Genomic DNA, 16,820 nt, shown 5'->3' on the forward strand with positions numbered 1-16,820 from the left:
GACGCTGCACCATTGACCACAACGTCGTGTCACATTAGAGCTGAATTCAAGGGGAGCACAGTCTCGATGTCAGATATGTTCAGCTGGATTTAGTTCAGGCTGATACTCTTGCGAACAACTCAGGTCTGCCTCGTCATTTATCTACATTTGCTGAAAATAACAACATCCTCAGGAATAACCTGCATGTCCGAACCATAGCAAGCCCGTAACATTCCAGTCGACTTCATCCAAAAAGCCTTCAAGTTAGCAGACCTTCCCTAGCTTCGCTAGAGGACTGCGTATACACGTTGAACGTATCAACTTTCAGAGTTTAGAACGTCATCTTCGATCTAGGCTGCCTAAGGTTTTGGTATGCATGTGGTGGTGGCGCCGAACTTTTACTCGGTCACGCTGATGAGATTGAAGAGGAGGATCAATGTGTGCCAGGCAGAAGCACGACGCTTGTTCTGTGGAAGTTGGTGAAAAAAATATGAGGTTCTTTTGCACACACGATTAACCAGCGTTTCAAGCTCAAGCACCGAAGCCACCATAGAGACGGCATGTTTTCCCCAATATTTCTCGCTTCTACACGACCCATTTCGGGCTAGTCAACTTTCGGGACGCTAAATCTTCATGTCGAGGTGGAGGGAGACTACGGAAACCGGCTGCACATTCAATTCTATGTTCTGTGAGTGCTGAAGAAAGTGATAGTTTCTTTTACTGAACCCTCGCATAGGGACCGCATATATGCGGGTATTCGGTTCGAATAGCATGACACCAGCATACTAACAGTCACGCCGGGTCATACTCTCAAAGGCTAGCGAGTTCGTTACTATATCGTGAAAACCTTGTGATCTCTTTACCTTGGATACATAACCTTTTGAAGTCTGCTATCATCAGGGATTGGTACCACATCTCTTCCGAGTCTCTCAAGACCAACTCAAGACATCGTCGAATAATCGCGCTCCTGCCCATTCACCATTTTCGTCGACTTCCGACCTACGTCCTACCAGTGCGGGGCCACGAAGAGCGCCACTATGGAGCATCAGCCTCAGGGACGATGGTGACGCACCTCTTGCCGCCCTTGCCATATCTGCCACTACCATTCCAGACAACACCGCACTAAGCATCCACGTCATCCACACCTTTTTGCCGCGGATCCGGTTTGCATTACAATCTCTGCCTTGTCTTCATTCCATTCACCAGGAGAGGACAAGTCAAGGACAATGTCATGACATCTCTTCTCCGACAGTCATTGAATTGAAGTCGCCGCCGTATCAGGACCGCGACCTAGCTATTCCTGATTGCCTCGTGCCCCTACCAATGCTACCACTAACACAAATCCAAATCCACCTGACGTCCATTCATACAGTTTGCTAATACTTTCGAGGTTCATGAATATCCAGGTGATTCAACCGTATTTATGTCACTTTGATGTGCGGAACGGCTGCAATTCGCATAGAAGCAGACAGACCAATCTTATGGTTGGTTTTCCCCTTCAACCAGGTCGACATACGCCATCAGCGCAGAGTCTCTTCCAGCCCACTCTAAATCAGGTTTTGACACAGAGACGATGCAACACTATCAAGAGACCAGTATGTCCGGTGGGCTGGGCTATGCCAACTAGTGTTCCATAATAAGCACATGTTCACACTCATGTGAGCATATCATTAGTTCCCATTCAAATGTAAACAGAGAACTAAAATAAACCCTTCTCTAGTGATAAATATGACTTCGTAAGGACACGAAGCAAGGGAGAAATCACCCACGGCAACTCCTTCCAATGATTTCGACTCTCCTGTTGGCGTTTCTTCTGATTGGTGCCCTGGTATTATATCGTTTGTCCCTCCTTTTTAATCGTCGACGACTACCTCTCCCTCCTGGACCCAAGGGACTCCCGCTGATAGGGAACCTCTGGGATGTTCCCGTAGACTACCCATGGCTAACTTATGCGCGATGGGCTGCCACCTATGGCGATGTCTTATATCTGGACACACCCGGAAATCCGACCGTTATAATCAACTCGGTTCAGGCAGCGACCGATCTCTTCGAAAAACGTTCTGGGAATTATTCTGATAGGCCGGGTAAGGATGGATGATACTATACTGTCTGAGGATTGATAATATCATGCAGATTTCACCATGTTAAAGCTAGCGGGATGGGACAATAATTTTGCTTTTATGCGATATTCTGATTGGTGGAGGTCAGTGCAACTGCCGTGTGGTCTAATTCTTCTCCTTCCTTCTTCTCTTCACAGAAAACACCGCCGAATGTTTCACCAATACTTCCAGCCTCGTGCTGTCCCGGCATACTACCCTGTGCAAATGAGAGCCACATTAGACTTGCTCCAACAGTTGCATAGATCTCCCGATGCATTTGTCAAGCATGTCCGCCAGTAAGCGGGGCGTATCCATGTAGCTTGGTCGCTGGAAACTAACAGCCCTCCAGCCTTGCCGGTTCCATCATCATGAAAACTGTCTACGGATATGATGTAGACCCAAATGGTGATCACTTCGTGGAATTGGTGGATCAGGCTGATGAAAGCATTCGCGCCACTGCGATCATCGGAGCCTTCCTCGTTGATTACATCCCCAGTTTACAGTACCTTCCGCGTGCGTATGTTTTTATCTGACCACTGGCCTGGAGTTTATACTAAAAGCGGAGTCATTAAGGATGGATGCCTGGTGCAAAGTTCTTTAGCCTTGCGTCCGCGTGGAGAAAAGACGTTGAGGATATGACAGAAGAGCCGTTTAGATATACGATGGAGTCATTGGTATGACCTTGCTTGTTGGTTGATATCAACTGCGATCCATATTGACGCTTAATCAAGGCAAAGGGCAACGCGCCCCCTTCATTCGTGGCGGAAAATCTAACAAAGAACGAATCGTCAGAAAATGCAAAGCACCTCGAAATTGTAAGGAATACGGCTGCGGTTGCTTATTCTGGTAGGTATTTCTCCGCCCTTGTTGAGCATCTGATTTAATGCTAAGCTTTGATTAGCGGGAGCTGATACTGTGGGTTTTCATTCCGAAGTATCGTCCGGAGTCTCTAATCCTTGTAAAGACCGTGTCTGTCATTCTTTCCGTGATACTCGCTTTCCTTCTGTACCCGGAGGTACAAGCTAAAGCCCAAGCTGAGGTGGATGCCGTCATCGGTCATGGCACCCGTCTACCGAATTTCGATGACCGTCCGCAGCTGCCCTATATTGATGCCATCGTGTTGGAAGCACTGAGATGGAAACCTGTTGCCCCACTTGGTACGTGCTTTTAGATTTGCGAGTATGCTTGAGTTCATTAGTTTTGATGTTAGGTGTCGCTCATCGTACCATGGAAGAGGATGTTTACAGAGGATATTACATCCCTGCGGGTACGTTCCGATTCCGTTGATATTGTCAGTTAATGCTTATCAGTCTTCCGTAGGCGCCACTGTTATTGGCAATGTTTGGTCAGTCACAAGTTAACCTATGATATTAAAGCTTCGGATTAACAGACGACGTAGGGCCATGCTTCACGACGAAAAAGACTATCCTGACCCTCTGGTGTTCAATCCCGACCGATTCATGCCCCAAGATGGTAGAGAAGTACAACCTGAACCCACAGTCGTGTTTGGTTTTGGAAGACGGTACGCACCCTGTAATATAATCATGTCCAACGACCTTAATGATATTATTATAGTATCTGTCCTGGCCGTTATCTTGCAGTAAATACTGCTTGGATTGCTGTTGCATCTCTGGTTTCGACTTTGTCGTTCTCCAAGGCGGTGGATTCTGATGGTCGGGTCATTGAACCGAGTAATACCTATACGAGCGCTTTTGTGAGGTAGGTCTTCCACGTTGGAGATCCTATGGCATGTTTTGATTCGAGCATAGTTTTCCCATGCCTTTCAAATGCCTGATCAAGGCGCGTTCGGCTGCGGCCCAAGCGTTATTAGATTAGGACGGGTTACACCCATTTTGGAACAACTGCCTTGGTCGGAGGTCTGATTTACGTTCCTAGTGTACGGGTGAGCATTTGGTATCCACAATTTGGTGCATGTGCTGCTGGGTTTGATTCTCTTCGATGTTTTAACACTCGTTGGTGCGGACTTTGTACAGCTAAGCATTGTGCCATCATTTTTACTGGTTCGTCTCTATAGAGTATATGCAAAGATACCTTGTATCTATACTGAACGCGAGCGAAGTATATTTCAAAGAAGGCTTTTAGAGCTTACGGATGGAAATGATCGATGATCTCGGTGATTGTAGTTACATAGTACGAAGAATATGTTTCTTGGAAAAACTATTGAGTTATGTCATAACACTGGGCTGATAGTCGAAAGAGGCATCAGGCGTACACGTACACTATCCAGATCCCAAGATTTTCAAAGCTCGTCACAGCATCTAGAATTACTTCACAGAGCTTTCTGGTCACCCTGCAGCTCATCGATAATGGCATCGAGAATTTTCGGTGGAAGATCCGATATTGGCATTCTGATAATTAAAATGTTAGATACGTAGGTTGAACAAAGCAGCAAGAATTGAGACTTTGCTACTTATTTGGAGTTGAGTTCCTGCCAATAGCAAAGCTGAGCAACACGTCTTGCGGAGATGATAGCTGTAAGAGAGACAAACGATGAACGTGGCAGAGTAAGAGAACACCAATTGGCTACTTCCGGACCTATTGAATCATCGAAGTTGTTGAGAAAAACTCGGATGCTTCCAGGAATGAAAGACGACAGATTCTGTAGAAAGTATATTTTAGATTAAGGGTATGGAAAGTGGGTTGATTTGGGTGAATGTAGTATATGGTGTCCAGTCTTTTTAACTCTTCTTGCAGTAACAACGATCGCACCGACGCAATTCTGAATGTCGAATACCTTAAAGCCATCGGAAGTCTGCAACACACCACGTGGTTCCAAAGACCTGTGCAGTACGTACGTCGTGTAATTCCTCGACCAAGTGCACAAGTTGATCCTGCAAAGAGGTGAAAAAGAGCTTCAGCTGTTGATTGATGACTTGCCAGTTTGCATGGCTAACAGTCAGAGCCATGCGTCGTCTCTATGCTATCACCGATATCCTCCAGTAGAGTGCTGAACGAACCTCCCTCGGGCCTTCGATAGGTTCCATAGTAGACGGGGACTACAGCAATTCCCTTCAGGAAGACCTTACTGCGACGATCAACCCGGAATGCATCTATGGCATGCCCGGTCCTGGTTCTTGACGTTACTTCCACCACCGACTGTTATGAGCCTGATCAATCAACAAGATTATTTGCATCTTCGCCGATGTCCTGGCATTTGTCGAAACTCGGGGTATTTTCTGGGATGAACGGTGAGGAATGTTACAATTTATAGGCAACTACTGACGAGGTATTAACACGGTGTATCCGTTTCGATCGCAGGTGAGAATAGCTTAAGACCATCTGGTAAAGTAGATCAACATTCAATGCTGTAACATTCGAAAGAAACAGAGAATCCGCAGTGATCTCGAGCGATAATGACCGACGGGTCGTCATCTTGACCGTGATTGTTGTCGTCTTCATATTCTTCCTGGTCATTATTGAGCGTCCAATGTCACAGGATATGAGAAAGACAACCACCACTGCAGTAAGAGAGCCTTGAACAAAACACGGCGGCTAAAATAGCGAGAAAAGGTTCGGTTTTAATGTGGTTCCACGGTGTCTTGGGCGCGACACAGGAAGAATCCCTTCACAAAGCTTGAATGACAAGAACAGAATATGTCCTGAACGAGGAGATGCAACTAGAGACGGTATTATTATCCAGTGTTGTACAGGATAGACAAATTCTTACCCAGACGGACTGTCATAACAAGCCCTGCACAGAAACTGCGATACTTGCCGCCATTCATACTCAGAGCCGCACCTAGACGTTAATGAGTTCCGACTATCAGTTATGTCCTTGGCGGCAAGTATCATCGGGAACTTTTGAGCGAGGTGCTGACATGAGCAGGATAGCGAAGGTATTGCATAAAAATCCTCTCACTATGCGGTTGGTTGAGGACGATATAACGATCGTTCCCTGTCGAATCCACCATCTCAGAGCCTGGTACATGAATGATTTATCCAAGGGGTAAATAGTCTAGACAGTATCCTCGACAACATTTCACACCGTATTCATCGCCTAGAATCCGTAAGGGTTGACATCGTCCGTTCCAGCCAGTGCTTGGTGACGGAAAGTTCGCATTCCATGGAAGCAAGAGAGTTATATCATGTAGAGAAGCCAGGATTCTTGCGACAAGAGTGCAGTCGAATTGGTATATCTTCTGGGGCGGCAGGAATAGTAGTATTTACCGTGTAGAAGGCAGCAATGCTTGGTAAATTTGCGGAGCACAAAGTATGAGAAATCGCCATGCCTGAGCACCATTATCCTGGATAGCACTACTATAACTGAAGTCACTGTCAATGTGTATATCCTCTAGAGTGAGGTAAGGACGACGCGGCTTGAGTGATGGTGGGTGCTGGTGCCAAAGGAGCGGACTTGTTCGGGCCGGCGCCCAATCTGACCTTCAACCACAACTGCGATCTCTCTTCTCAAAACATAGTCCGACCTCCGACTTCGCAACTTCTGGCTCTGTGGCCATCGTTGAGGATCTTCACGGAATGTATGGCATGCTATTTCAAGACTGGCATCAACCAGATGCAGGAAAACCGGCGGCATGGGTTCATAGAGCAGCAGGGTTTATGGAATTCAGGAGGGAAATTTAACCGCAGTTTCGCGCTCGAATATGAGGAGAAAAGCACGTCTACTCTGAGGCTGTTCTTTTGCAGACACGATCGACCAGTGTTTCAAGCTCAAGCGCTCACCGAAACCATAGAGACGTGTTTCGCCTAACATATCTCAGTCCTACGTGAGCCATCTCGGGCCAGTCAACTTTCGGCACGCTAAATCTTCATGTCTAGGTGGAGGGGAGACTACGGAAACGGCTGCGCATTCAATTCTACGTCCTGTGAGTGCTGAAAAAAATTGATAGTTTCTTTTACTGAACCTCGCATAGCGACTGCATACAGGTAGATGATCGGTTCGAACAGCACCAGCATGCTAAAATCACGCCGGGATATTCTCTCCAAGACTGGCAGGGTTGTTACGTACGATATCGTGGCAGCAAAAACTTGCGATTGCGTTACCTTGGATATTTAACCTTGCGGACTCTGCCGTCGCTGGGGATCAGGACCAGGAGCTCTGGCGTCTCCTCTCCGACCCTTCCAAGACATCCTTAGCGATCGCTTTCCTACCCACTCACCATTTCCGCCAACTTCTGACCTACGTTATGCTAGTGCGGGGCTACCAGGAGCGCTACTACGGGGCGTCAGCCTCGGATGATAGTGATGCACATCTTGCCGTCCTTGCCATATATGTCACTACCATTTCGGACGACTCTGTATCAGGCATATACATGCTCCGTGCCTTTTTGCAGAGGGATCTGGTGGCCATTACAACCTCTCCCTTGTATTCATTCCCTCAGCCGGCCGATGACCATTGACTTGAAGTCGCCGCCATGTCAGGACCGCGACTCTAGCTATTCCTGATTGGATCCTCATGCCACTACCACCGCTGCCACCAACCCTACCCTAATCCACCTGACATCGATCCATACCATTCGCTAATACTTTCGAGGTTCATGAATGTCCAGCTGATTCAACTGTATTCATGTCACTTTGTTGTGCGGAACGGCTGCAATTCGCATAGAAGCAGACAGACCCATCTTATGGTTGTTTTCCCCTTCAATCGACATACGCCATTAGCGCACAGTCTCTTCCAACCTACTCTAAATCATGTTCTGACACTAGGACGACGCAACACTATCAAGAGGCCAATATGTCCATTGGACCGAGTTATACGAACTGGTGCTCCATAATAAGCACATATTCATATTCAGTTGGACCTATCATCGGCCCCCATTCAAATGTGAGTAAACAGAGAGCAAAAATAAGTCATTCTCTAATGATAGGCAAGCTTCTTAAGGACTCAAAAGAAGGGAGAAACGACCCACTGCAACTCCTTCCCAATGTTTTCGACTCTCCTGTTAGTGTCTATTCTAATTGGTGCCCTGGTATTATATCGTTTGTCCCTCCTTTTTAATCGTCGATTTCTACCTCTCCCTCCTGGACCCAAGGGACTCCCGCTGATAGGGAACCTCTGGGATGTTCCCGTAGACTACCCATGGCTTACCTATGCGCGATGGGCTGCCACCTACGGCGACGTTTTGTATCTGGACACACCCGGAAATCCGACCATTATAATCAACTCGGCTCAGGCAGCAGCGGATCTCTTCGAAAAACGTTCTGGGAATTATTCCGATAGGCCAGGTAAAGATGGATGATGTTTCAATGTTTCAGAGTTGAAAATGTCACGCAGATTTCACCATGTTAAAGCTGTCAGGATGGGACATCAACTTTGGTTTTATGCGATATTCTGATAGGTGGAGGTCAGTGCAACCGCCGTGTGGTCTAATTCTTCTCCTTCCTTCTTCTCTTCACAGAAAACACCGCCGAATGTTTCACCAGTACTTCCAGCCTCGTGCCGTTCCGGCGTACTACCCTGTGCAAATGAAGGCCACATTAGACTTGCTCCAACAGTTGCATAGATCTCCCGATGCATATGTTAAGCATGTCCACCAGTAAGCTGGGCGTATCCCTGTATCTTGGTTGCTGGAAACTAACAGCCCTCCAGCCTTGCCGGTTCAATCATCCTGAAGACTACCTACGGATATGATGTAGACCCAAATGGTGATCACTTCGTAGAATTGGTGGATCAAGCTCGGGAAAGTGGTCGCGCCGCTGGGAATGTGGGATCCTTCCTCGTCGACTACATTCCCAGTTTGCAATACCTTCCGCGTGAGTGCGCCTGTTATTTAACTGCCAGTCTGAGGTTCGTATTGAAGATGGCGTCATTGAGAATGGATGCCTGGCACAAAGTTCTTGAGTCTTGCGTCCGCGTGGAGAAAAGACATTGATGATATGGCAGAAGAGCCGTTTAAATATACGATGGAGTCGCTGGTATGACCCTGCTTGTTGGTTGATATTAATTGTGATCCGTATTGACGCTTATTCAAGGTGAAGGGCATCGCACCCCCTTCATTCGTAGGGGAAAATCTGACGAAGGAGGTGTCAGAGGATGCGAAGCACCCTGAAATTGTACGGAACATAGCTGTGGTTGCCTTTATTGGTAGGTGATCCTCGACGTTTGTTGAGCATCTGATCTCATGCCCGGGCCTCGATTAGCGGGAGCTGGCTCTGTAGGTTTTCACTTGTGTGCATCGTTCGGAATCTCTTATTCTTGCAAAGACCGCGTCTGTCATCCTTTCCATGATGCTCGCCTTCCTTCTTTACCCAGAAGTACAAGCTAAAGCCCAAGCTGAGGTGGACGCGGTGCTTGGTCACGGCACCCGCCTACCGAATTTCGATGACCGTCCGCAGCTGCCGTATATCGATGCTATCGTGTTGGAAGCACTGAGATGGAACCCTGCTGCACCGATGGGTATATGCTTTCAGATCAGCGAGTATGCTTGAGTTCATAAAATCTGACGTCAGGTATTGCTCATCGTACCATGGAAGAGGATGTTTACAGAGGATATTATATCCCTGCGGGTACGTTCCGATTCCGTTGATATTGTCAGTTAATGCTTATCAGTCTTCCGTAGGCGCCACTGTTATTGGCAATATTTGGTCAGTCACAAGTTAATCTACGATATCGAACCCTCGGATTGACAGACGATGTAGGGCCATACTTCATGACGAAAAAGACTATCCTAACCCTCTGGTATTCGATCCCGACCGGTTCATGCCCCAAGATGGTAAAGAAGTCCAACCTGAACCCACAGCTGTGTTTGGTTTTGGAAGACGGTACGCACCCTGTAAAGTAATTACGTTCAACGACCTTAATGATACTATTATTATAGTATCTGTCCCGGCCGTTATCTTGCAGTAAATACTGCTTGGATTGTTGTTGCATCTATGGTTTCGACATTGTCGTTCTCCAAGGCGGTGGATTCTGAAGGTCGGGTCATTGAACCGAGTAATACCTATACGAGCGCTTTTGTGAGGTAGGTCTTCCGTGCCGGATATTCTATGGCGTGTTTTGATTCGAGCGTAGTTTTCCCATGCCTTTCAAATGCATGATCAAGGCGCGTTCGGCTGCGGCGCAGGCGTTGTTAGATTAGGACAGATTGCACCCTTTTTGGACCGACTGCTTTGGTCGGAAGGCTGGTTTACTTTCCTGGCTATCGTAGCGTACGATGAGCCTTTTGTATCCCGTATGTGCTACCGGGTTTAATTCTCTTTGATCTTTTAACACTCGTCCGTGCGGACTTTTGTACAACTAAGCATTGTTCCCATCGTTATTACTGGTTCTTCATAGAGTATATGCAAAGGACCCTGTAACTGTACTGAACGCGAACGAAGTATAGTTTCGGAGAAGGCTTTCAGGGCTTATGGATGGAAAAGATCAATGATCTCGGCGATTGTAGGTACATAGTACGAAGGATATGTTTCTTGGAAAAACTACCAGTCACGTCAGAACACTGGACTGATGGTCGAAAGAAGCATAACGCGTACACTATCCAGAACCCAAGATTTTAAAACATTGCCACAGCATCTAGAATTACTTCACGTCCGCTTTGCTTCAGCCCTAGAAAAATTTCCTCCATTTGAGCTTTGAGCGCATCCCATCCTGCTGGCCGTGGATCAAAAGTAATTGCAACGTACTGCAGCGAAGCCATCTTGTACGAAGTCAAACAGCTGTCCAACCTCATCCGGAGGTCTCCCCAATCCAAAGCCGGGCGTCCTTGGTGCGGCGTGTATGTTGTGATTGTGATGGTAACTGAACGAATGTCATTGCGTTTATTCACCGCAGAGAGGTTGGAGATCCACCACCGCAATATATCACTTCCCCGAGCTAAATGCGCCCTGAAGGTGGCGATTGCAATGTTCTGGATACGAGATACGTCAAGCGTTGTTGAAGACTGTCAGCGGTCCATAAACTGCAGGAGCATGGATATCCAACATCTGCAAGATTGAGATTTGAAGCCTTTTGAAATATAGGGCGAGCTTGGGAGACAGTGTGATCAACTTCCGGAGGCGGTCAAAACCGGAGCTACCTGATATTACGACGACAGAGAACAGATGGTCCCTGGTCCTGGGACAAAGGGCCTTGCAAGCTAAAGATGCTTGCCTTAGAGATTTCTTGTCGTCCTGCAGCTCGTCAATGATGGCATCAAGAATTTCTTGTGGGAGACCTGATGGTTTGGAGCGTTGTGGCATTCTAAGGATCGATATCAGATAAGTAGGTCAGAAAGAAACAGTGAGGCATGGTATTTACTTGGTGCTGGGAACCAGGTGAAGATGGGTTTGAGCGATTGGGTGACGCGCGTCGCAAAATTGACGGTCGGAGTAAGAACAACGAACGCGGCCGACCAACATAACTCAATCGGTTACTTCCGGTAGAAATTTCCATCAGATGTACGCGTTTTGGTGCTAGGAATTGGCGAAAGGAAAGGATATCCTTACCAAGAGTCTACCTTTCTCGAATCTCAGATGTTGGCTCTTAGATGTTGGCCCTTTAAGTCGCCCTATTGCGCTCACGTCAGAGTGAGGAAAGTCAGAAAAAGAGGATAGACACATCAGTAGACCATCTGGTGAGCACGAAGAATAGGAAATCGCCAGGTCATCACAAACCTGTATCAACAATTGGATAAATGCGCCTTTGGTCTATACTATCGGAGTCCTTGGAACTCGATGTATACTTTCCCTTTATGAGATTCCCAATATCTGACAGGCATCCGAGAAAAAGGCGGCATCGGTGGTCATGGCCCAACCTTTATTGTCCACAGTATGCAGAATCTCCTGTAGTTACAGTGCAAGCCGGTATGCAGAGTCTCCTGTAACTACAGGACGGTGGCGCTGGGGAGATGCGCTCTGCATACCCAAGAAACCCACTCTGCATACCCAAGACACATACTCTGCATACTCAAATTACGTATTCGTATATTGCCCTCGTGTCCTTTCACCTTGCCGTCATCGTTGCAAACGATGAAGAGACGTCCTCTCGTCGTCCTCCCGATGCCTGCCTAAAAGGGATTGTCCCGTATTATTATCAAATAAAATGAATATAGTTAAAATATAGTACAGCATACAAAATGTGGATAAAATGCGGTGCAGGCGGGCGTGGCGGGATGTAAGCATCGATAGCATCCATGAAGCCTCATGTAGAGGGAAGCAATGATATCGATGGCGCAGTGATCGTTGCGTTATTATGGGGGTGATATGAGCGGGGAAAGGTGGGTGTCGGGATAGGGAGCCGGTAGACGACGACCATGGCATCAAGGGGGTAAACAGAGCTATGATGCATGTTACCCGGTCCAAATAATGAGGGATGCATGAGTTTGAGGTGGGTGGGTGAGCTGGGCAGCGTACGGGAGGCCGATGTTGGACGGGATGCAGCAGGTGGCGGCAGGGGGTATCCGTGATCGCGTAGCCATGAATGTGGGTTCGTTCACAACGCCTTTGAACCCTCATTAACATTCAATGCCTCGAATGACATGGTCGTCATCAGTGTCGTTCACCGTCAGCATCCCGACCTTGCTCTCGCCCTCCCGCCCACACCCTCTCGCCTTCCCACCCGTCCCTAGCACACCCCTGCTTCCACTCCATCCCTAGCCCGCTATTTGGCGTGTTCATGCCCTATAATCGAGTCCTCCCTACCCCTCACGCCATCACTGTCGTCGTCGTCCTGGTCGTCGTGATGGTTGGCTTTGCATCCATACGCCCTCCTGGCAGCAGATGGAGGCGGATGTTGAGTTATCGAGTGAATGAGGCATCGTTAATGCATTCAGAAGCCATGGTGAATGGCGATTGGCCCCGATTTCGATGTGGGGGATGCTAGGTAGGTCGCAACGGCAACAGGGCGGGGCTTAATGGCGGCGGCAAGAATTGTCGGGGGCTGTAGTAAAAGGGAGATGGTGGTAGTGCAATTCTCCATCATTTGGAAGGGGGAAATTATGCTGCCTTGCAGGAGGGCTTACGCGCAGGCGAGTGGGGCTTGATGCACGATATCCAGGCCATCCAGGGGCCACCAGATGGATCAAAAGTACCTGTAAAACCTATATTAGCATTAAAAGTAATTTAATATACCTTTATTTCCATTCAAACGAGCAGTGGGGGCAGGCAGGCAACTACACCATGGATCGACGGTGAAAAGGTGAGACGAAAAAAAGGAGGGGTACAGCCACTCGATCAGTATCCGGTTTACCGGACCGGACCGATCGAGCGAGCGGAATGGATGCTCGGGATGCATCCTCTGCTCGAATCCTTTACTCCGAAGCCCAAAAAGCTAACGGAATATACTATAGAAATTATCTAGTATACATCTGTGTACTTTGTATAGTATATAATCTATCCCAACCTTGATTTATCTGCCATTTATGGTGAATATCACGCATTTTAGGACATTTCAAGGATGCATCATTTGTACACAGGTATGTGCAACCTTTCCAAGGGTAAGAATGGTTGAAAATAAAATTTTATGTATTACATTATCCAAAGCAGGTGTCCGATCCATGGCGATCTGCCTTTACGTGCCTTGTAATTGCATTTCTCGTTGAAGTGAACTCATAAAAGAACATTACTTGCACAATCTCATCTGGTGCAATTTTGTCTGACCGAGGTATATTTCTGCCAGGGCAGATATACATTGTGACACATATCACTCCAGATAAGTACAGACCATGCCTCTCTGGGTAATATACTTCAATTTAAGCATGTACTGTGAGGTATGACTTTTTACACATGCCTCTGGCATACTTTTGAGATCATAATTCATGTCTACATAAGCACAGAACGGAAAACATGCACAGAGAAGATGCATAGAACATTAAAGAAGCTAATAGACATTGTGAATTATATTTACAAGCACTGAGAGAATTTCGGGACTGTACAATCTCGACCTATTTGCTTACTGTGAGCGGGTTAGGGGTGTTTCGGCAAACTCCGGAAAACGTCGGAGTACTTCTTGTCCTTAGTATCCATACATTATATGACACAAACAAGATAGAGCAATCATACACTGCTTCTTTTGTCATATTTTAATTGAATAAGTGCAATATACTGTCTACTATCCCAAAATTCGCCTGCTGTCGCAATTTCCAAACCGTATACCAATCTGGGAATGGTATATTCCCACAGTCTGTGCATCCAAGCCATGCCGATGCGCATTCAGTCAAATATATGGTAAGGGTAGGTGTAGAACTTTTGGAAGGAGTACTAGTAAGTATATCAAATAATATTTTCTGAGCCCGCTCTTTTTTGGCCCCCCTGGCAATGAGCAGAAGGGCGGAAAATTCAATACCCCAGTTGCCACCCAGTATCAGCCAGTATCAAAATGGGAGCATTGAATATCATGTGAGCACCAAAATGATGTCAATAATTAATCGTTGGCGATTGTGCCCGGTGTTTTTGGGGCTGTGGGCAGAGGGGCGAAGGGTGGGGGAGGGTATTGTGGCGTAATCAGGATGTGGGAAAATTACAGGACCCTGAGTATGCAGAGCGTTGTGCGCAGCTCTTCCGACTCTGCATACCGGGCTGCACTGTAACTACAGGGCCACTCTGCATAATATGGATGGTATAGCCTCCATGGCCGTTGGTGAAGGAGCGGACGATCGGGCCAGTCCAGCTTCAAGTTTCAACCACAACTGATTTTCTACGACGATTTCCCCTACCTTCGATTTCCGAGTTCTAACTGCAAAGAGCATGTACGAAGTGCGCAGCTATCAAATTTCTGATGCGTTTCTTCACTTCAACTCGAATCCAGGACTACTGTTGCAGTTGTGGGCCTTGTGGCACTGTCTTCAGTCATCGGATTTTGATGACTCGTACCATGGCAATGCATCAATGCATCACTTCGGATATATATCATCCCTCAAGAAGCAGCCATGCACCAGAAGCTTTTAATCATTCTGTTAGCTTCACCTCTCTTTGACCGTACTTAGTATACCCTAGAGCGTCGAAATCATTATCAACATGTGTTTCAAAGGCATCCCATCGAAAATACGGGACGATCTTCCTCGAGTAGAGACTAGACTGGTTTCTGCCGGCCGCTCTTTATCTATTATATACGAGGGTTTCAGCACACTCCTCCCCCTCCTTCCTTCGTCTGCCATGACGAATACCAAGCTCAGTATTCTATATAATACGATAAGATTAACTTGTCAAACTTTAGTTTATGGTGAGCACCGCCTCTCTCCTGGTCGAACAGTTGATCTAAACCTTAGCACGCAGGCATGTATATAATTATCATGTCGACCTGTTCTTATATTATGCTGTGTGTCCCTTTCTTTTGTTAGCATCTGGCCTTACAACTGATAGCTTTCTACGTAGGAAGAGAGGTCTGAGAAGCAGATCACGTACCTCGCTGTTCTGCATGCTGGTTTTCATGTTCTCCCTTTCAACGGCCTATTGGATCCTATCGTTACATCAAGTCGTGCTCATCATTACCACCGCATTCGCGCATACCATCCCTCTGGACGAAATAGCTTTCACCCCCGGCCGGGATGGACAAAACATGATGAATGCCCTTGTCCTCCTGAACGTGAGTATTTATTTCCTGTAATTTTAAAGAGTTTATGTCTAACGCTCCATAGTATGTGTTAACTGATGGCGTCGTCGTTTGGCGGGCTTGGGTACTCTGTCGAGGCGAGTATAGCAAAAGTCTGATTCTTCCTCTCGTGTTCTTATGCTTGACTCTCTGTGAGCTCTTGTTCTTATGCCGTCATCTTAATTCTCGCTCACAATCAACGTACTAACAGTGTCCGTCTTTGTTACAATCGGATTGCGCATCACAATAACTGCCATTACCATCAACCAGCAGATCGTCACGACGAGTCATAGCGGTTTATCTCGTGCGCTTGATTACTGCCAAGTAGCAAACGTGGTCCTATCATTGTTGACCAACGTTTTCTCTACTTCAATTGTCGGAATCAAGGCTAGGTCTGCACTCTGCTTCATAGTTGTTTGTTACATTAATAAGATCTGATCTGTTATTGGTACTAGGCGTCATAGACACTGGGTTACGTCCGAGCCTCGGATGAAGCGAAGAAATATAACCGTCGCGGAACGAGTTTTCACCTTGCTCGCCGAGTCCGGGATCATTTACTGTCTTTCCGGAGTATGTAACTCCTCCAATGATTTTAATTACAGTGGATTCTCAGTTCCCCCAGATAACGCTTCTCATTGCCACACTAATTCGACTTCCCTTTGGCACCCTCGGCGACCTCTACACTCCTGTCAGTGTCCAGTTCGCGGTATGTACTCACTGGTACTCGTTCTAGCCAGCTAGATTGACCGTTCGAACCGGGACATCTATCCAACCATAGTCATCCTTCTCGTCAGCCGCCAAGGTGAATTAAACGAGACTGCCGTGTTTACCTTTGCGGACAAAGGCAATCGTTCGGAATGACCATCGAACAGTGTATCCAATTTGGGACCCATCGAGTTTGGTGATAATCCGAACATGATGAACGGCTCGGTTGGAGAAACGGAGACCCTTGCGGATGTTAGACGTACTAGTGGGTCGATGGCCCTATTACGGCTTTAGCGAGCTGGACGACGCTGGCGTTGTTTTACTTTGCAATAACATGACCGAAGTCCTCTAGTAGAGTGCTGAACCAACCACCCTTAGCCCTTCGGTGCGTTCAATAGTAGACGGGAACACCTTGTCGCGTCAGATAAATCCCGGGTGCGTTTCTTCAGAACCGATGACACTGCGACATCAAGGATTATTTGTCTATTCCGCAGGGCTTGCCACCTATGCATTCTATGCGTTAGCGACTACTTGTCGGTAACAGCGGGACTTGG

General features: G+C 47.1%; 3 protein-coding genes across 3 annotated transcripts; 2 read left to right on the forward strand and 1 right to left on the reverse strand.

The window, feature by feature from the left end:
• Nucleotides 1–1,409: 1,409 nt before the first annotated feature.
• On the forward strand, nucleotides 1,410–4,077 carry EV420DRAFT_232466 (cytochrome P450). Its single transcript, XM_060481317.1, has 14 exons — nucleotides 1,410–1,637; nucleotides 1,700–2,063; nucleotides 2,113–2,182; nucleotides 2,237–2,374; nucleotides 2,428–2,591; nucleotides 2,652–2,752; nucleotides 2,816–2,924; nucleotides 2,980–2,993; nucleotides 3,043–3,235; nucleotides 3,289–3,345; nucleotides 3,399–3,423; nucleotides 3,478–3,600; nucleotides 3,654–3,797; nucleotides 3,848–4,077. The coding sequence occupies exons 2-14, from the start codon at nucleotides 1,763–1,765 to the stop codon at nucleotides 3,912–3,914; spliced, it is 1,506 nt and encodes a 501-aa protein (XP_060322417.1). The 5' UTR covers nucleotides 1,410–1,637; nucleotides 1,700–1,762; the 3' UTR covers nucleotides 3,915–4,077.
• A 3,904-nt stretch (nucleotides 4,078–7,981) lies between these two features.
• EV420DRAFT_1281002 (cytochrome P450) lies at nucleotides 7,982–10,135 on the forward strand (the record flags this gene model as incomplete). Its single annotated transcript, XM_060468234.1, has 13 exons — nucleotides 7,982–8,282; nucleotides 8,332–8,401; nucleotides 8,456–8,593; nucleotides 8,647–8,810; nucleotides 8,872–8,972; nucleotides 9,030–9,141; nucleotides 9,198–9,211; nucleotides 9,261–9,453; nucleotides 9,507–9,563; nucleotides 9,617–9,641; nucleotides 9,696–9,818; nucleotides 9,875–10,018; nucleotides 10,069–10,135. The coding sequence occupies 13 exons, from the start codon at nucleotides 7,982–7,984 to the stop codon at nucleotides 10,133–10,135; spliced, it is 1,509 nt and encodes a 502-aa protein (XP_060322418.1).
• A 1,750-nt stretch (nucleotides 10,136–11,885) lies between these two features.
• Nucleotides 11,886–12,489, reverse strand: EV420DRAFT_1589743 (uncharacterized protein; the record flags this gene model as incomplete). Its single annotated transcript, XM_060474890.1, has 2 exons — nucleotides 11,886–12,040; nucleotides 12,100–12,489. Coding segments are annotated over 2 exons (454 nt in total), but the record flags the coding sequence as incomplete, so codon positions are not given.
• Nucleotides 12,490–16,820: the final 4,331 nt, after the last annotated feature.

This window comes from Desarmillaria tabescens, assembly GCF_030435595.1.
Source record: "Desarmillaria tabescens strain CCBAS 213 chromosome Unknown EV420scaffold_120, whole genome shotgun sequence".
Taxonomy (NCBI): Eukaryota; Fungi; Basidiomycota; class Agaricomycetes; order Agaricales; family Physalacriaceae; genus Desarmillaria; species Desarmillaria tabescens.